The sequence below is a fragment of the Cygnus olor genome, chromosome 10 (assembly GCF_009769625.2).
Source record: "Cygnus olor isolate bCygOlo1 chromosome 10, bCygOlo1.pri.v2, whole genome shotgun sequence".
Taxonomy (NCBI): Eukaryota; Metazoa; Chordata; class Aves; order Anseriformes; family Anatidae; genus Cygnus; species Cygnus olor.
In genome coordinates, this window is record NC_049178.1 from 21,826,888 (window position 1) to 21,848,031 (window position 21,144).

The 21,144-nt window shown below is 49.1% G+C and overlaps 1 protein-coding gene across 4 annotated transcripts in view; it reads right to left on the bottom strand.

Moving 5' to 3' along the window:
- SRGAP3 (SLIT-ROBO Rho GTPase activating protein 3) overlaps positions 1-21,144 on the bottom strand; it is a 106,164-nt gene that overhangs the window by 22,806 nt on the left and 62,214 nt on the right. For all 4 annotated transcript variants that reach the window (XM_040568317.1, XM_040568319.1, XM_040568316.1 and 1 more), the window contains exons 5-11: positions 13,786-13,971; positions 12,880-13,008; positions 4,083-4,304; positions 3,496-3,597; positions 3,061-3,258; positions 1,604-1,688; positions 491-518 (exon numbers count right to left, since the gene is read on the bottom strand). In XM_040568317.1, the coding sequence (XP_040424251.1) occupies positions 491-518; positions 1,604-1,688; positions 3,061-3,258; positions 3,496-3,597; positions 4,083-4,304; positions 12,880-13,008; positions 13,786-13,971 (950 nt within the window). The remainder of the gene's footprint in view (positions 1-490; positions 519-1,603; positions 1,689-3,060; positions 3,259-3,495; positions 3,598-4,082; positions 4,305-12,879; positions 13,009-13,785; positions 13,972-21,144) is intronic.

Here is a 21,144-nt window from a genome sequence, read left to right on the forward strand (position 1 = left end):
AAAGTCTAAGAATAAAAACACTCTCTGTGCTCCTGGGTAAAGAAGCCAGAGCTGGGAGAGGTTTTCAGGAGACATATCAAAGTCCTTAAGTGAACAGGGATGGCAGGGAGCAGGTGGGCACACTTGTATTGCACTGTCTGAACACAACACAACCTCAGCTGTGCCGAGAAGACGCTGCAGCGCACCGTGCTGACAGAGCACTCCCAGGCACTTCCAAGCCAGCCAGCTAGAAATTACACTGCAGCAAAAACAAGGGCCTGTTTGTCATCACCCTAATTACTCCACTTTAGGCCATACAGCTGAGAAGCAGGTCAGCGATCTGGAGAGCCTGGGTTTGCCCGCCCTCCAGCCTGCCAGCACAGGGCAGCTAGAAGATAGCTGACTCTTAACCCCACCAAGCTGTATCAGTAGCAAAGAAAACCACCCTCCTCCTGCCGGCACGAGCTAAAGGTCCTTCCCAAAAGCAGATGAAATAGAAGAAACTTCTCACCTGGTTGTTCCGCATTCTGCTCTTTCACCTACGAAAAAACATAAGTTTCCATCAAGTCTGCAAATTAGTCACCAGAAAATCACTGTTAAAACACAGATGCAAAAGCATTCACGCCCCTGCTTCTGGTTCTGTAAGCCCTGAGTTAATTGTTTGTGGCAAAGCTGAATGAGCCTGAAAGCCCTGCAGGTTGCAGGAGATGCCGAGCTGGTTGCCATGCGAACCCTTTCGTCTAAGAGGCACATTGCAAGTCCAAGGCTCAGTCACAAGGGAGGGAAAGCATCTTCTATTCCCACTGACATTAAAGGTTTATTTGCAATATGAAGCTCATCTTTAAAAAAATAACCAAATGCACCACAGGTCCTCTGCAGTAAGTGCTCATTTACACTAGCTGGGGATTGGCCAAATTCAAACAGGGAAGGGGGAGTCTGATAAGGGCTAAAGCCCCCGGGGAGGCTGTGGAGATTATCCAACTGCCTCGTGGAGGACCACTAATAGCATCTGAATACAGCGGAGTAATTCTGCTCCTTGGCTTTTCCTATGAGATAACAGCCCATCTAATCGTAATCAGGCAGACGCTCTTCTGGCTGTCAATATTCTCATTCCCTTCGTGTATTTTTAGTGCTTGGATTTCATATAAATGGCAGCATATTACCAGTGATAAGATCTGTTCATTTTTTAAAGTATTTGTCAATCCACTGAAAAAACTGAACTCATTTCACATGCTGTTTATTTCTCCCAAGGCCAAGAAAGCTGATTTATTCTTCCTTTTTCTAAGGCACATAAAAGCAAGCATTTGGCTTCACATGCCTCCTTCCTGTTCTCCCTTGGCACCTGCAGAAAGCAAGCTTGCAGCCAATTCCTCGCTGAAAAAGCAAAGAATTCCACACAAGTGTTTTGCAAACCCAGATTTTTTCCTAAGGAGAATCAGCTCATGCTGAAACACAGCATTCTGCATTTCTGGGCTAAGCATTTGCTGAATGTCTACATAGCAGGACAATCCCATGACCTGGAAGAAATTCAGAAAGTTTCCACGTGAAAATGTTCCACAGCTGCTTTTGCACAACTCCCAGAGTTGATGGGACATTTCTCTCTGAACCTAACTCCGCAACTCACCTTCCCCAAGAGTCTGCTTCAGCAAGTCGTGTTTAGCCTGGAGCTTCGTGATAAGATTACTGCCATTCAAATACTCTTTAAATTTCTGGAATTAAGAACAAAACAAACAAGGTGGGTTAAGTCTCTCAGCAAAAATCATCTGTAACTGATGTACACTTTTGCCTGGGGCTTCTGACAGGGACTCCGAGAGGCTGTCAGGCTCTAACAAACGAGGCGTCAGATGCACCGCAGGATGGAGCACACTCTAATCGCTTCTCACTGCCCAAGCCCCAGTCCTGATGATCTTATTAGCCCAGTCTCCTTGGTGCTGCACCTCCTGCCTGGGAACGCGAGGAGCTCCAAAGAAAAGAGTTCAAAGCAAGCTTTCTTTTGTCAGGCTTCTGAGAACAGGCTGGAAATTCAAAGAGGTTTTCCCTGCACTGACGGGGGCTTTGCCTTTGTGCACGCAAGCGATGCAGCAGCGAGCACACCCGGTGTGGGAGCCCAGCCCAGCCCAGCCCAGGCAGGCAGACACTGTGAGCTGGGCGACACAAACTGTGCAGCACAGCTTCTCGTGCCATTGTCAGACTGCTGTACACCCAGTAACACTCCAGAGCAAGTAATTTTATGGACAAGGAGTAAGGGAATCAGACGTAGAAAATGAAAGTCAAAAAAATGGGAAAAATCCCAAATTCTTGCAAAATTAATCAAAAACAAGCACAACTCAAAACTGTCAATGATTCCCCCCCACCCCCCCGTAAATTGGAATAATAACACTGTTAGAGAAATTAGAAGCTTTCCTATGCATACATATTTATCACAGGATGCTATTAATGTTAGCCTAGTAACCACATTTAAATGAGGGGTGCTTCTGCTGAGCTGCTGTCTTACTATTTATACTTCAAGTATTATAACAGAGAACCTTAGGACCAGCATGGCTGTGAAGTACTGGACAAGGCTGCAGGGCACACGCAGCACAGCTGCCTCTATCCTGGCACACACACACAGCAGCAAAACAAGGCTATCACAGCTTCCTACAGCACTTGTGTGAGATGCAAACAACTGTTTAGTTCATCCCCAGGGCCAAGGGCAGATTTTAGCTGTGTAGACCAGAAAAGCAAGGTTTGACTAATGGTTCAAAAGAGTGAAGGCCTCCAGGAAAGGCCATCGGCTGGCAACGCACTCTGAGTCTGGCTGGGGGCTGCTGCCCAGTTCTGAGCCACTCCTGCTGACTTCTGTAAGCTTTTGGTCACAACTGGTTGCTCCAGTTGCTCCTTCAAAATCAAGGCAGACACTGAATTGTCATTCCCTATGCATTGCCCTGCCACTGTGAATTGCATTCCAATCCCAAATCAGACAGAAGACAAATACTTGAAGAGACTGAATTGGTTCTCGCTCTTCACTAATGAGCATTTAAAACGGGACTCAGCCCTAGCAATTAATGCTTTGTGTCCTGTATCACATGAGATGAGACTCACTGTAAAATAGAACATCTCAGTTTCCTGTTGGTTGGCTCTCCTCTTGGCGATGTTTATTTTACTCATGTAGGTTTCTGAAGCAGCTGATTTGACCGACTCAGTGGAGCGGCTATGCTGGAAGGCATCTGAAACATCAAAATCTTCCACTGTCAGCATGTCCTGCAAAGTCTGCATTGTGGCATCCAGAGTTTTTCGTACCTATCAGACATAGAAGACAGCATGTTCTTGAAGCAGACTAGAAAACACCACATCTTGAGCCAAAACAACTGGCCAACAAGCAGCTCATACTGGGCTCACTCATGCATGAGCTGCAAAGGGAGCCCTCAGCGCCGCCACCGAAGGATCCCAAACCCGACCCCACCAGGAAACCCCCCGCATCATGGGCTGAGCAATGCTGCCTGTGAGGCCGCTCACGAGACCCAGACAAGTCCTTACCTCTTCGTTCTCTATCTTGAGGGTGGCCAGTCGTGACTGCAGCTGGTGGTACCGCATCAGCAACTCGGTCTGCACAGGCTGCTGGGCGCTGACCTGACACACCTGGGGCAGAGCCATGCCAGAGACAGGAGAGGATTCAGTGGGTCACGCATCCACCAGACGCACACATTTAATACCTAAACGATTCTCTCAGCTCCTCACATCCCCCAGGGCAGCGTGGCCCAGTTTCTAAGCAGCAGTGCCCTGGACCTGGGCCAGCACAAGGCATTTCTACCCAGCATTTTAAAGCTGTGCTCTAAAGTCTTCCAATTACAGCAGGTAAATCAAAGCCCCACTTTACAAATCTGTTGGGCAGTTCAGCTGAGGATCAAGCCACAGGCATTCTAATTGGGAAAGGCAAGAAGCAAGAGGCACACTGAAAGGAGGAGCCCTAATGAGCTAAACGTCTCATTAAGAAAGGAAACATGAATAGCAGCATGTGAAGACAGAACAAAAAGGGAAGGAATAATGTAATGATGATGGTAGAGAGACCTAGCCCAGGCCAGGCTGCGAGGCAGCCCCACAGCCCTGGGCAGCAAGCACAGTACCTCGTCGCCCATGTGGGGCTGGAACTCGAACTTGAGCGGAGGACAGAAGACCTGGTTGCACATGTCCATGATGGTGTGCTTGTCACTCCGTGCATCCAGGTTGTCCACGGCATTCTCGATGATGTCCAGGCCCTCGTGGCGGGAGGTTTCCAGGTTATACTCTGCAGACAGGTAAGTCCTGAACGTCCGAGCGAGGCTGGCATGGAACCCCAGGTCACAGCACTGAGAAACACCAAGCACAGGTATCACACAAGTACTGCCGTCACTGTTCTGGAGGGTCACGTGCACATTAAACACACAGGAAAGCAGTGTATGGCCCAGGGAAACATCAGCTCTGTTGTACTGGGGTATATTTAATTGCATACTGCGATACTACATGAAAAGGTGAGGAAAAGAAGACTGCAGGAGAACAGGCACCAGGGGCACAAACAGCCAGATGGTGCAACTACCCTGCGTAGGACCTTCGCCGCAGCACTAGGGTTTAACGTCCTTGGCTTTACAGGGAAAGACACGGGTGGTGCTCAGGCAGGAGAGAGTTAAAAATCAGGCGAAAGCACGGTTCTCCTGCGCCCTGCAGAGGTCCCCAGAAAAGAAAGGGCTGGAGGACCCACACCACGGACTGTCCCAGGGCATCCGTTCTCACCTTGGCAACAGCCCTGCAGGTACTTTTTACGCAAAGAAACCATTTCCCAGGTTATCAAACACAGACGGGTGCTCAAGCAAGGTGGCACTGAGAAATGCCCTGCAGTATGTGCAAGCCCTTCCATCCCGGCTAGCCAGTTGCCTTCCTCTCTCACAATGGAGCAGTTTCTCATGCATAACTGATCACTCTCATGTTCACCTTGGAGAAAATGATAAAACTCTGAGCTAATTGTCTAATGTACGGTATTTTGGCAGCAAAAGCCTGCTTTTAAACTCTCTTCTCAATATAATTGAGTTTGGCATGCTAAGTATAGCAACAGCATGGGGATTTGCTGCTATGAATGCATAATCACAGCTGAGCAAAAACCACCCCTTAGCAGCTCTCCTCCCAGTCCCCAAGGGAGCCATGTGGGAGCCGCGGGGCAGTGAGCCCCCGCGCCGCTGGGTGCGACCACCAGCCCCTGCCCGCGGCACCGCAGCGGGGGCGCGGGCAGGCCCGGCGAAGCGCCCAGGATGTGGATGCCAGCAGCGGCTCCGCAGGGAAAGGAGGGGCAAGGCGAGACAGACAGGAGGGCCGGGAGTAGGAGGAGAGCAACGCGTCAGACCGAGCCGTGCGAGAGGGGCTGCAAGGAGACTGCAGCGGAACAACAGGGCTGCGATCCAGAAATGCAGCACATCTATTTCTGGGACGTGAGAGAGGGCTGAAGCTCCTGGGAGAGGACAAAGCTGGACAGTTATGGCTTTATCCATCGCTGGGGGTTTCATAATCAGATGTCCCCAGGACGCTTGTTTCTGCCTCCCGGCGCAGCAAGGTCCAGCGGCAGAGCCCAGTGCCGCACTCCCGCGTCAGCGCAGCCAACTGGCAGCTCCCGGCCTGACGTTGTGCACACAGCTGCGAGCTGCAGAGATGCATCCCAATGCAGGAGGGATGCGGGTCACAGACGTCCGCAGGGCCTCGAACCCCACGCTTGCGGGACACTAAATCGCTCTGCTGGCAGGCAAAACATGAGGGTTTTTGAATAAGCGAGGCTGAAGTGGTAGAAAAAATGAAATGCTGTCTAAGTTACCAGTTCATCCATCTCTTTCTCACTGGTTAAAAGATATTTAACTTGCCTGTTGCAAAGCACGAAATCACGTTTTACCAGGATAACATTTGCCCTTGGCCATGATAACACCGGGTACCACACTAGAGCCTAACCGCACCTGAAAGCATCTTCAGACCCTAGGAGGAGCGTCCAAAGGGAGCACACGCTGCTTCTGTTCTCAGTCACTTCTGTGGAGAACGGTTACTTGCCGGGTATTAAAAATGCAGAGAAGAGAACAGCTGCACCTCTGCAGCCTACAGTCACTGCACTTCCCTCAAAGCAACACAGCACCGAAACGATCTCGGTTACACAGGTATCCTGGTCAAGGCACGATGATAAATGGCTGCACAGAAACACTTGGCCACAGCAAACCGGCTCCGCACGCTGTAAGGTGGATCCGACAGCACTGGAAATTAAACCGCGCCAGGAGAAGGCAGAAAGCAGCGAGACGCACCAGCGGGCACAAATAATTGCTCAGAAGAGATGGGAAGAAGCAAACCCACAGGAGGGCTGCCTGCCTCTGGTGGACGTTTCCCCCACCGTTTGCCGGCCAGCTCGCCGCTGAGCAGAGCCACGTGCCGAGCGCGTCCCCGGGCCCCGCCGCAGCCCTGCGGCACCCGGGCTGCCCGCGGGCGGTGGCCGCCACGGCAAAGCAGCGGCAGGCCTCAAAAGCACCCTGTTCTGAATATAAAGGCAACAGGCCCCAGACTAACCCCATCTTTTAAGCTTTCGCAGTAAGAGGCCTATGCAGCGGGCTGCCTTTCTGCCACAGCCCACTGACACGTCCTTCTAAAACGCGTCCTGAACTGGGTGATCGTGTCCCCAGTGCGAGCCGTGCCCGGGCTTGCAATTACCAGCAGTTACTGTAAATCTCTTCCAAAGGAACAGTCTTGGCCCATCGAGTGCAGTGCTTTGCCTGAGGCAGCCACGGAGACGTGAAACCCCCTACACACCCCATTCATCCTTAGCCAAATATGAACGGAGTATGTAGAGGGGTGGGGGCAGGGGAAGGACGGGATCCTTCCCGACACACAGTAATCAACTCACACCCTGAAGCGTGAGATTTGATTACTTCTAATCAAAGGTTCCTTAACTACAAATATTACAGAGCCGAACGTTATGTAGTCCTTTTCAAAATCTAGCTATAGTTAATTAACTCTATGGTCCCTGGAGCGGGTTTCTTTCTGAAGGATTTTTAACCTACATTTTATTTTGCTCCTTAATCTCTCTATAGCAACCCCTCTTCTGTGTACATTTTCTTAGGGCTTTTGTGTGTGTGTTGTTTTGTTTCTTTTTCCAAGATGAACTCATCGGTAAATTAATCTTTTACAGGACATTAAAACCTCGAGGCTATTTTTTCAAGCCACTGGGAAAAGCAGCAGCAAAAAGCATCGAGAGGGAATTCTTTTTTCCAAAGGAATGTTGTTACTTTTTTGTACCAAACTGCAAGGTCCATCAGACAAGACTGCTCACTATCTTCAGGCAGTAAAATTGACAGCCTGCACGATACTTCTAAGCCATAAAACAATCAGCACAAGGGCTTAATTAATTTAGCAAGCCAATTTCAATGTCCAGTGTCCACATGAGGAAAAAATTGTTACTAGGTGCAAACGTCTGCAAAAAATGCAGATTTGCCATATTAGTAAAGCCAGGACAGACAAAACGTAGGAGATCTGTATTGGTTGGATTCTGCTAGTTTAATATAGTGCTCTAAGAACAGCTTAGAAAAAGACATTGTTCTTAGAGTACCGCGATTTACGGTTCCCCTAACAAATGGGTAGCTCTGGCAGCTATTATTAATTACCTGCATGTAGAATTAGAATGTAAGTTTACTAAAGCAGGGTACTAGTATACGAACAAAAGATGCCAAACTCCTGAAAGAAAATCAAGCAAGCACACCTCTTTCCGCTCCTCTTCATCCACACAAGCCCTGTTTTGAAAGAGATCATACGTACCTAACCACTTATTCTCTTACAATGCATAAAGCCCCTAACAAACCAGTTATTTCCGATTTCATCACCTGCTTCCACTGACAACCTCAGCCCTGGCTGGGCAATCCATGCTCCAGAAATGCTGCCTGGGGCTCTCTGAAAGGCCAGGCATGCTTTGTCACAGCACTAAAGCTCACAGGTTACCTCTGCAACCGCAACAGCTGAGATTTTTGTTCTCGACTCTGACTCACAGCACCACGGGAAATCAGGCACCCCAGAGAGCCCTGCACCCCCGGCACGTGCCCTGGGATGCCCACGGGTGTCACCGAGCGTCACCGCCACTCGCCACAGCCTGCCAGAGCACAGCACTCGCGCTGTGGGGCTGCGTGGCACCCCCACCTCCCCCCAGCCACAGCTCACTGCCACCATACTTAGTGACAGCGCTTCCTAAAAACACGTTGTTTCCCATAGCTCCCCCCCTGCAGCAGGGGGAGCTGCCTGGTTCGGGTGCTACGGGCCACCGGCAGCATTCCCAAATGGCCTCCTCTGCAGGGAACCGGGCAGCATGGACACAGCAGTGAAGTGCACCGAGCCTCCCGAGATTGCCAATTCCTCCTGATGACAGCTGTTTATTCTCTTTATTGCTGTGCTGTTGACTATTTCAAAGTGCCCTGAAGCCAGATCTCCCAGCTGCAGGCGTACCGTACATCAAGCTGCAGCACAGGCACTCGCCCCTCGGAGAGGTTTGAGCCACAGAGGCTGCTCCACGCGACGGTGCAGTGGCGGCTGTGCCTCGCGTGGCACCTGCGTGACAAACTCACCCGGCAGGAGCCCAGCACCTGGCAGAAAGCCTGCTCGAAGGACAGCGTAGGCGGCACTTCTGTACCTCTGTGCAACTGAAAGGCTCTTCATGCTGAAAAAATGGCTTCGAGCACCCCCCCAGAAGAGACCTTCCACTCGTCCAAGCCAGTTGCAGTTGTTAAAGCCAGCAGAGGCGCGTGCAGCCCCCAGGCAGGGGGAGCCGTCCCCGTGCCACCACCTGGGGCGAGCACTGCCCAGCCGAGCTGCTGCCCGCGCTGCGTCTGCAGGCACAGACGTGCCCCAGCAGTTAGCCGACGATGGAAACGACAACAAGGAGAGCTGCAAGAGACGCCTAAAAATAGATCCCAATGAAATGGCACCCGGCCTCAGCACCCCTGAGCACCCCTTCTCCCCAGGAGGCCAGCCCACGCGCACGAGGGCAGCCGGGTGTCCAGCAGCCCAGCCGTCCTGCCACCCACCCCGTTACTCACGCGGGGACAGCAGCCTTACCCAACCCCTGCAGTCCCCAACAGTAGCTGGAGACAGACAGTCCCCTTCATTTCCTTCTACTCTGTTTCTTTTCAACACACAGGTATTTTCTGTTCCATTTTCTGGCCTCTACGTTGTTGCACTACCCAAAGCCTTACTGTGATGTAAGCGAACCCAACTGAAGATTCCTGGCGTTACAATTCTGACGGCCGTTTCTGTTTCCTCTCTGGGCTAAACAGCACCTGACCGTAAGAAAAATGGCAACGCCATCACCTAACTTTCCTAGTGTCCAAAAAATTTGGCAGTAATATTAAATTCCTAGGAATTCCTTTCCTTTACTTGCTTGTTTCTCTCAGCTATGGCAAATACACCGATCTACAGGGAGGCAAGCTGCGTTTCACAGTGATTTAACAGAGCCTGAACTAGCGTGGTGGATTGGCTTGTATTCACACCGACCCTTACGTTGTACCTTCTAAATCCAGCGTTATCTTTTGTGTGAACACTTCAAAATATTTTACAGCCATTTCACACAGAGCCCCAGAGAGATGGGTAACAGCTTTATCTCCACTTTACATACGCGACCAAAGAGATTAACTCGGTCATATAGTTAATGGCAGAAATGAGAGAAGAACCCACGTGTTTTGATATAAACGTGCTTCTTCCAAGGGAAGAGGCAAGCAGTGTACTTTAAGTACAAGTCTCATTTGAGCTGTCTCCATATTCTTTTTCTCCTTTCTAAAGGAGGAAACAAAAAGGCCGCTGGAGACAGAAGGAGACAGACACGCCCTGTGCCACTTCACGGTTCCTCTGATCGAGTTTTACATTTCTCATTAAAACCGAAGCCCTGGGAGGACTCTCTGCTCTCCCAGAGCAGCTGGGACCTCGTTTTTCACCAGAGCAGGAGATTAGCAGAAAGGCTTTGTTATAAAAGTCACTATTCTGCGGTGATGTTGAGGGCAGAAGAAATGTCAAGGCTCTGCCTAATAGATGACACCAAGCCATCTGGGATTTGGGGAAAATGCTGCTAAATTAGCTGCTCCACTGTTCTGACGGTTCGGATTTGCGTACAAATCAAAAAACTGCACATGGCAATTTGTGCTTGATGTGAAGGGTGTGCAAGAGCCCCCATCACCCCCCCGTGTCCCAGAACAACAGCCCGTTACATCGTTAATCATCCCTCTTGGCGAGGCAGGCTGGAGGAGCTGGGAGAATTAGCATAACCGCAACGCACCGACCCTGCTAGGATCCCATTAAAGCACGGCCAGCCAGACTGCAATCTGAAACAAAACAATGTTCCTACTCTGAAGCACCTTCACAATCACTCTCCTTTTCCAGACTCGCTCCTCCCATCAGGCGAAGCGCCCAGCACCAGGGCTCAGCCCTGCCGAAGCCGCTCTGCTGGCTCCGGGCACGAAGGCCAAGTTCACCTCCCTGCCCTCAGCCCCTCTGCTGCGTCCCACGGAACAACAGGGGGATCCTTCGTGGGGGACATCATCGGGGATCCTTCGTGGGGAACACCATCCCCAAAGGGCGGGTGGCCCACGCCCAGCATACTCCAGTGGTACAGACCTGATGTTTGCAAGCAACACTGGGGTTCCAGAGTGAGAGGCACTATCCTCTTATTGTTAAATGTACTAAGATTAAAATGCTAACTTTAAAATCACAGCTAAAACCACCTCTTTTCTCCACTTTCCTTTACATGCATTGCACACCTACAGAAAGCCCAATGTTGCGGGCTCTGACGGCTGTCTTTTCTTTCCATTGCTTTCAGTATTAGTGGAATGCATTAAACGGGATTCCCTTCTTCTGGACCATGCTGAAAACCTTCATGACATGCTCTTGCAAAATATATTGAATTTCTATAAAAGTCTGTTCAAATAAAGCGCTCTCGCTTCGGGGATTTAAAATTAGGACACCCACATACCACTCACACATACAATATTTTGTTTTCATTGGTTAAGAGGATATGTAACTGGGGGGAATTTAGTTGCACAGAGTTGAAGATACTTTAGTTAAAGTCCCCTGAAGGGACTGCTGGAGCACGGAAGAAAAGCCATATGCTGACTCCAGTGGAAGTGTCAGCACAAGGAAATAAAGTTGGGAGGAATAATATAAACAGCCAGAACTAAACTGGAACTCACCAACTCTCCAGGAAATATAAGTTTCGAAAACTCCACAAAAATAAAATTAAATAAAATGAAAATGAAGGAGGGAAGGGTGTGTGTGTGGAGGGAGAGAAAATACACAACAAAAACCAGAAACCCCATGAATAAATCAAGGTGTTATCATACCTCACTGTTCAACTGTTTCCGTGACTGAGTTATTCAGTGTATTTTTTAAGATGGCTGAACACATCTTAAATAAAGCGAATAAGGACATACTAAGAACATATTTTATTGTATCTTAAAATCTTGATATTCCTCAGGGGTTTTGCATCAGACTTATTTTAATTAATGATTGAAAGAATAAATATACATTAATTGGTTAGGAAAAAAAAAATAAACACTGCAGCACATTTTTAAATTATACATTTAGGTAATGATGAAGCCAGAAGGCTAACCCGGTACTTAAAGATTAGTTATTTATGTGCTCACTGAAGCAACTTCAGAAGGAAGAAACTGCGTAGTACAATCTATACCACCATGAAGACACCTATCAAAGGAAGAGATGGAAAACCCTTCTCTTGAATCATTTAAAGGCAGCTTGTAGGAGTCACTGATAAACACACAGATTCAATTCCTGTCATCACTACAAAACTTGCTTCCAGGAGTCACTGCCTTGAGGCTATGTTGTGCAAGGAACACTTTGGATTCAGCTCAGCAAGTGCTGCCCCTAGCTAGGAAAGCACTTCCACGTGTGCTTAACTGCCAGCACGTCTTAACTGCCACCAAAGCTAAAGAGTGCTGAGCACCTATTCAAACTGATAAAAACTGCATATATGTGTAACAGAAAGATTTTTTTTTTTTCTGTTTTCACCAACAAAAATGAAAATGTATGCAATTTCCATGAGAGCACCTGTTTGAAATGCAGATTAATCAATGTGCTAGGTGGAAACCTCAGGATCACCTGGCTTGCCCCACGGCAAATTCTACTCCAAAGGCTCTGGACTTGGAAAAGCTACAGCTGCAGGAAATCCTACCCAGTGAAAGCCACAGATATGAAGCTGTCACTTTAATGTAAAGGAAAGCACTGTTTCTACACGGTCCCAAAGCAAGAACCAATACAATATACACTGACAACCAGACCGCAACATGCTTGTGATATGACATGAAAGATGAAGAAAACATTCAAGCAGTTTCTAGTTTGTAACTGTATATTATAGGTGCCTGAATCACAGAGTTGGATCCAAATCTGGACTCCTTGCTTATGCACTCACAAAGGTGTTGGCATGTATGCCAGTTCATACCATGCAGTTATAACAAAAAAACTCCATCTTTTTTTTTCCAGACACTGATGACAGAAGGTTCTATGTAGCACAAATAAAAATCAATTACTTTGTTGTGTGATCATGTGGCCACCACAAAATTCAGAGAAGGCTGACTCCCATATAATGGCAGCTCCAGTTCTACCCATATATGCCTATATCAGCTGAGGGGGAAGTCAAATGCATGCGTGTAACTGCAAGGGAAAAAAACACAGGGAAAAAAAATCCAAGTTTACAGCACGTTATCAGGCCTCAATTAAGCATATTTTAAAGCCCCGACAAATCCCCCTTCATTACCATCATGTACGTGTGAAAGTGCATTTAAGTGAGAGTGCATTTAAGAACCAAACCATGCCTAAGACTTAGCTGTGCACTTGTCAGGGGAAAAAAACAGTAGGATGCATGCAGAGGGAGGAAGCACTTACATCAATGAGGTCGGAGACATCGTGGATGTAGTATTTACTGACAGCTGCGTTGGTGGCTGCCAGGTTCAGCAGGTAGTCATTCCTGGCTTTTGTACACTTCAGCTTGTTTTCAGAATATTTGGCTTGTCTCTGAAAAAGCAAAACGGAGCATTAGAGCATAAATAGGATGCTCCTTACACAGCTCCTCTTGCTGCAGGGCCCCACAGCATCCCAGAACCTGGGTGTGACACGTTAATTAATAAAATTTGGTATCAGGTGTGATAACAGACACCCTTGCCAGGCTGGAGGAGAGCACATCTGAGCATCGCGGATACAATCAGCCAATGCACAAGAAGTGCATTCTGCTCAGACATACCCCGTGCATCCGAAGCACAGCTGTTCTTCCTTATCTGTACGTTCATGGAGGTTTTGGCATCAATCAAAATTAGAGGGCCAAATTTTCCTCCCAGATATGCTGACATGCATCTGGACTTAATCCAGATTTATGCAGCTGTATCAAAGTGGAATCCAGCCCAGAGGCCCAAGCTACAGAATTTAGAACAGGGCCCAGAATTCGAGACTCTGTACAATAGCAGATGCGCTTGGATCTGGGGCGTTTGTTCAGAAAGATCATTAGTCTAAAGGTTTAGCACAGATTAACCCTTCACAGAGGCTTGCTGGGGGACAAAATGCCAGTGCTGGGTCAACACGCATGAGAATGCTTCCCAGCTGAGGAAGCTATTGCTCATTCTCAGAAATTAACACAGGAATTAAACAGTTTTGGAGATTCCAACATCCAGGAGGATTTGCAGAAGCTGGAGTGGTGTTACGTGTAAACGAAATGGGCCGGAGCCAAACTCCCCCCACTGCACAGGGAGCCCCGCAGACAGCCCCCGCCTGGCTCCCCCACCCGTCCCACTCACCCACCTTCTCCTTCATCTTCTCGATCTTCTTGACGGAGCTCCGCCGCTGAGGCCTGTCCTCGTGCCGCAGCAGATTCACACTGATGTCCCCTGACTTGTTGAACTGCTTTTCCTCCTGCTTCTCTGCCTCCTTCAGCTTGCTCTCAGCACTGATGCTTTCTGCATGATACATGTGGTAGGTCTTCATCACCTGAGGAAATGAGACTTTGTGAGTCACCAGTCACCTCCTCCGTGACCAGAAGATGCATCAATGCGCGAGGTGAGGACAACAGCCATGGGCGGCGTGGAGCACAGTCTCTGCTCTGCCAGGGCTGTCTGAGCTCACTTTGGCATTAAGGAACAACAAGGTGAGGAGAAAACTATCACAAAACTACCTCATCGCTATTTTGAAACAGCACAGTGCTGGTGTAAGAACCACCACACCCCGCTCAGTCCCTGCTGCAAGAACAGACTAGGACATGACTCCAGCACACGCCTGCACTCAAAGAGCACTGTTCACCTTCCTGTGGGGAAATGAGAAATCACCTCCAGTGCTTTGCAGCTGGGACAAGAGTCTCCATGACAAGAGACTGTGAAGAGGCAACAATCACCCTGATGCTACTTTTGGCCCAACTCCTCTCTTCCTACACCTGAACTTATTGAGCCAACCCATCAACGTAATAGAGTAAATAAATCCCTGTTCTACCGTTCTGACAACAGACCTCTTCTTGAAGGTGGAAGAGCTGCGGTTTTCAAGCAGAAATGGAGTTTGTCTCTTATCATCTCTTAATTCCCATCTTACTGCTGCCGGTAAGCACAGTCAGTGCCAGGGTGGATGGCAGCAATGCCTCTTCCCCTAAATTCGAGTTCGCCGTCAGTGACCGGATACACGATACTGATCTATTGCCAGGAAAACTCCTGCAAGGCAACTTCTACTACAGAATTTCCTTTCAGATACAGAAGCCCAGAGGGCACATTGTGATCATTTTAATAGAGCTGGCAAGAGGAATGCATCTGCTCTTCTCCATTTATGCCTTTAGTCACATTGTCCCCTTTTATCATCTCCCTTCAGGATCTGGATGTCTTATTTCACACTGCCTTGACAAGGCTCGAGATGCCTGACTTCTCACTGAAGATCAGTCTCATGCTAAGTGCCTGGGCGCTGACAGCAATGGGCCTGGGGCTGGTCCAGGTGTCGATGCCATGGCTGGACAGAGCAGAGGTGCAGGGCAGCCCACAGCAGCAGCCCCCTGTGCTCCTGCCCTTCCACAAACTCAGCTGTTACTGGTGCTGCTGCTTCCTCACTGGGGCACGTCATGGCTCTGCCTCCTGCCTTTTGGTGAGTCTTCTGCCCAGTACAGGGGAGCTGTGGCAACAGCCACGAAGAGGGCTCTCCCAGTTATCATGTACAGTCACTGCTGCGGAGAACATGATCACGCACATAAAGGTGTCTTATCCCAGCCCTACTAGCCTGCACAGCAGGGTGTGGGTCATTGCCATCAGGTCTAAAACAGTAATGACACTGTAATAGGGTTTGATCTACTGAAGACACTCTATCCCCTTCTCCATAGCATCATATGACTTCATCTTACAAAAGAATTCCCCTGAAATGGCCCAAGATTAAATACAACTTCAGATCAACAAGGTTTATGAACATTTCAGCCCACACGTTAGTCACCGTAGTGAGGAAGGCATCAGAGGGGAGCAAGACCACCAGGCAGTTGCCAACTGATGGCGCCCCTCTGAGAGGTTTAAAGAATGGTCCAACGCCTCTCTCAAAGGGACTTAGCCAAACTCAAGCTAGTTAAACAGACCCCCAGACACTGACGGTATTCCACAGCATGACGTTTACCCCTGCAAACAAGCAGCTAGCAAAGCAAAAATAATTAAAGCCTCCAACTGGGTTTGCTAGAACAGCTTAAGGAAGGTGACTGCAAATGGGACTGAAACCAAAACAACTTCTCTTGCCATGAGGTTTAAGGACAGATTGTAACCCCACAGGCAAACATCCTGATTCCTTCCCCTTTCTGCACCATTACACAAAGGCTTTAAGAACATCAAATTATTCAAACTACTACAGAACTGTATCTTTCATTCTGCCTTTACCGATTACCACGATGCCAACAGGACCCAGACTTTAACACGCTGAAGGCAACCAAGCGCTGCAGGAAGAAGAACCACTGTGGCTGCCGTCAGAGGGGCCGGGACGCTGCCTGTGCCCCCATAGCTGCACGCAGCATCCTTGCACCATGCCCTCTGATGAGCTTTTCCACCTCAACGTTTCTCCTTCTCTGACTGGAATAGGACAACACTGATCCCTTGCAAGAGAAGTGCTGTCACACCGCAAGGAATGCGACCGTGCCTGTCCCGCGGGCAGGGGGCACATCGGCTGGAGGGGAAGAAAGCACGGCGTGGTCACATCACACCCAGCGCCGGTCGGCAGACGGCCGAAGGCAGAGCTGAACTAAAAGGACGCCCTCCTCGCTCAGCAAACGCTCCCCTCAGATGTCGGCTGAGCGTCAGCACCGCAAGGGAAATGTTTCCCTGGGCTCCAGAAAAGCAGCCCGGCACCGAGCCCAGCACCGCACAGCAACGCCACGGGTGCCAGAGCAGCCTTGAAGGGTCAGAGACCCCCGAGTTAAAAAGGAGCACGAACCCACAAATGCAGAGCAACTTCACGCAACCCTGGATGAAGAAAACAGAGTTCTCCTCAGCTGCGGTTGTCAGCATAAACTGCGGTGCTTTCAGCCTGGACAAGCTGAGGCTGAAACATAGGATCGCCTCCCCCGCCAAGCACAGATGTCAGCTACAAATGAGCTCCAAATGCCACACCAAAGACTGCACAAACGTGCCGGCTCTGGGATTTATAATTTTAGGCAACTGCAAGGGATAGCAAGCAAAGGCTTGTGCCTTATTTCTGAGATGGTCAGTTTCAAAATCCTGCAAATGCGAGCCACATATTTCAAACTGCAGTTTTGGCAGCGAACATCAAAGGACACACATCAAACAGGCACTTTCTGGGTTCTTCCTAAGGAGAAGGACTGAAGGGCTTCCCTGAGACCTCCTTATCATCTGCCACCACCTTTTTGTGAAAAACTCGGAGGAAAGCGAAATAGAGAAGCCCCGCACTTCAGCACAGCCTGGCAATAATGAGAAAGGTTTCTCCAGCACCCAGAGAGGCCAGAAAGCAACACAACAGCAAAGCCCAGCGTTTGGGCGACGGACCAATTTGCACAATTTCTGTGAGATCTCAAGGTTACGACCCAGTTACCTAACAAGAAAAGCCTAATTACTTCACCAGCTGCCTGCGCTCACCCCAGGCCACCGCAGCCCCGACCTTCACGCTGTCACAGCCCACTCCTGGCTGCCCCCAACGGGACCGGCTCCCGCACCGGGAGGCAGAGGCCAGGCCGTGCCGCCGGCTCCGAACCCCACAGGACCCCGGCAGCCCCAAGCAGGCCTCTGCGGCTCTGCGATGGCCAGAGGAACTCCACAGAGGCCCTTCCTCCTCCTCCGTGCCTGACCCTGAAGAAGCACCATGGGAGCCACGCTTACAGCTTCCCTGAAGGTCTCTTCAACAAAGTGCGAAGGACTGAACACGGCCGTCGGCTAAACCGCTCTCCTCACACCTCAGAGCTCACACTGCTGCAACGGACACCTTGAACAGCTCGCTGCCAACCGCGCTCCTCGTCTGCTGCCATGTAGCGCAGCTTGTGCTTGGAAATGCAGGGGATATTTTTGATTGTTTTAATATCTGCCTTAATTTTGAATGAGGTCTGCCCACACTGCAGCAATCAGCCCTTTGATCCGCAATTCCCTGATGCCTTCCCAGCGCCCGGAACAAAGTCACGCTGCCCCTGTCCTGTGCTATTGTCTCATAAAGAAAAACTGCCACAGCTGCGTCCCTGGGATCTGTTCTGCAAATAAGTTAATTAGCTGCAGTGGAAGGAGAAAAATATGTTCCAATATTCATTAGTTATTTAACAACACAAGTTGTTTTCCGATATTAATAACAAGTTCTGAATAAAGGCCGCTGCCAAAATACCAGCCATAAATGGTACTGCCTGCTGTCTGCAGCTGGAAGCGCTTCATCTTTCCCAACAGCTCATCCTTAGGTCCTGACCCACAACTGCAGTCAGACCAGAGGCTGCCTGACCCCTGCTAAGCGCAGGCTTGGGCCCTCCTGAGGTCAAGGGGCCCCAAACGGCAGAGGTGAGCACAGCCGTATGGGAAAGCCAGCCCAAGACTCCTCTCTCCTCTTCTCTGGTCTAAGAAAGGGGCGCATCCACCAGACCAACAGGCGCCGCCTGCCATCCTCCCTGCCCGCGATGCAGCAATTCCACTCTTATAAGAAAGAAACACAAGGCCTTTTCAGTGGGTTTCTGTGGTGTAACAGAGCACGATGTACCACTGTATTTCTACTGTGTGAGCCAGTCAGCGACTTCTGTAGCACGACCCTTGCAGAAAATATCTGCTCAGCAGGGAGGCATGGCCTGCCACGTCACAGCGCTCGCTGCGGGAAGGGAACACCTCCACCAGCCAGTTCATGCTGGCACACAAAGACTGATGGCTTATTTTTAACCTGGGTAAGGAATCTGCAGATATTATTCTAATTAATACAATTCATTTCACACTTATTAATCCCCTTCCGTAACACCTTCTGACAAAGAATCACCCCAGTTCGTATCACAGTATGGACACGAACCTGAGTGTGCCGCCTTCAGCTAGAGCCTGTCTGCATTACGGCTAAGTCCCATACATCAAATAGCACGTCGTTACTTCCATACATCAAATTGCACATCATTACACAGAGCTTACAGGAAACACTACTAGAACGTTGCTGTGGGGCCATTTTTTTCTTCTTACCCTAATTTTGGCCTGAATTCTTCAAACGCAAATGCTTACAATAGGGAAAGCGGCCCCTGAGCAGAGGCATACAAGAACATCAGACCTCTGCAGACTCTAACCTGACAACCTATCTGCAGGAGTCTATAAACAAGAATCAAATTAATGAAACCGGCTTTAATTCAGAGCTTATTTCTGTACAAAACTGCTCACAGGTACTCCTACTTCAGAATGAAAGTCATCTACTTCCTATTTAATTAAAATCAGAGTGGTTTGGGGGGTTTATGTCTTGCCACAGAGAGAGTCTGCAGGGAGACTTGCATCAAAACAGCAACGAGGCTGAACTAAAATGAATTTAGTTATTTTGACTTAAGTTTGAGACAGTGAATGCCTCAGAAGCCTGTAAAAAATTATATTGTTTCCACACACTGCACAGAGTTCTCCTCTCAAAGCCCGAGAAAGCGACCTAACCAGGGCACAAATGTACTATGGATACATGGTTCAGCCATAGGCGAGATAAATGGTTTCCTTGTGCGGCCTACAGATGAATGACATTTTACAAGAATAAGCTTTGCATCTTTGAGCCAGTCGTCCTTATTCTGCACCTGATTTTGTCAGGAGTCACGGTTATTGAACGTGCAGCTCCTGAGTACACAATATGTTGTGATGAACATGCCAGCATCAGCCCAGCCCCAAATATGTCCCAAAACAACACTACCACAGTGGACCAACCTGCAAGCCAAGCATGCAATTAGGCCTCTTCCACCGGCTATCTCAAGGACAAAAAAACATGGACTAGAGGAAAGCTGGTCTGTACTGAAGAGATTTAAGATGATCTTGGTTGCCTGATAAGGCCTCCTTTCATTCATATTTCACTGTGATTTCTGAAATCAGCTTGTCTCTCCCCACACTTTTCCAGCGGGATGACATACACCAGAGGGCTGTGCTGCCATCCAGCACGTGACTGTCCCCCTCTACTCTGCCCTCATGAGGCCCCACCCAGAGTACTGCATCCAGAATATGAGAGGGCACTTCATTACTGGGAGGGTGATAGAGCACTGGGACAGGTGGCCCAGAGAGGCTGTGGAGCCTCCTTCTCTGGAGATGTTCAAAACCCGCCCAGATGCCACCCTGCACAACGTGCTCTAGGTGATCCTGCTTGGCAGGGGGGTTGGACCAGATGATCTTCAGAGGTCCCTTCCAACCTCCGCCGTTCTGTGATTCTGTGACATAACTGCTTTGTTATCTTAGCAGCAAGGTCAGCTCAAAAGAAACACAAAGCTCGTCCACCCATTCCGGTCTGTTTGACCATTCAAACACATCCTGCTCTGCATGCGGGAGCAAAGCAGTAAATGGAGTGAAAATTCAGTTCCTCTGAAGGTGAGTTTTGCCACAGACCCAAGAGGACCAAAATTACACTTTCTGCTTTTCTTTGCAGTTTCCTTTTCCTGCAGTTGAGCCTCCAGTTCACTTCTGATCCTCAGACCGACTGAACTGTGTCCTTCCAGTGATGCTCCTGTCCTACATGCGGGTTACGAGTACACCGGTCCACAGGCACCAAGGTCAGCCCAACCCCTGTTATTCTTTGTTTTGCACCTGCCGTGCTGCTGCTGCAATTAATCTGGATTAGTCACTAGCGCTAACACACCTTGTGACATTCAGCCACCAACGATGCAATCCCAACCTTCCCGCAGGCTTTTTAATCCAACCTGGCTGTCCACCCCCACTGCAGGACTCACAAAAGCCGAGTCCTTCAACAACCAGTGCAGAAAAAAAACTATTAAGAGGAAGATTTGTGGCAGAAATTTCAAGTACGATCACTCGTGGTCTATTGTTTAGGCCTATTTTTCAAAAAGATGGAATAAAATCATTGTTTAGGAGTAAACCTACTACAATGTAATTTATGTACCAGTAACAGTTACAACTGAAGAAAGCACATGTATCATCTCAGTTTTCCTATATAAGACAGATGTTATATTGCTTCATTAAACCTAAAGTACAAATAAAATAAAACAAAATCCTATGGGGCAAGAGACAGAAGCAACACAAAGATTTTTACTATGAAAACCTACTTGAAGAGTGGTGTCCTGAATAACGACATATGATTTCATCTGGAGGCACAGACTGCGTTGCCACCAAAGCGCTCCTCAGAGCAGCGAGATGAAGGGGAGCACATGCTAGTTAGAAGTTCTGTGAATTCATCAGCAGAAGGTATGTTCAGCCAGCATCCACAGGCCACCAGACTCATAAGCAGGTCAAGTTTCAGCCACAAATTAGCACTGACAACTCAGAGCACAACTCAAAAGCCATTAGCACCTGGCAGAAGGCACCAAGCAAGCGAAAATTGAAAGGGGCAACACTGTGTAGAAGGCAGAGCAGGTGAGAACACTGCAGACACCAGGGATCGTCCTGGATCATGCCCAAGACATCTCTATTTGTGCTCAAGTGACACAGTTAGATGGCATGATCCACTGCCTGACGAAGACATGGAAGCTCTTCACTGCAGGACAGCTGGGAACTTCTCCTCTGCTTCCACCAA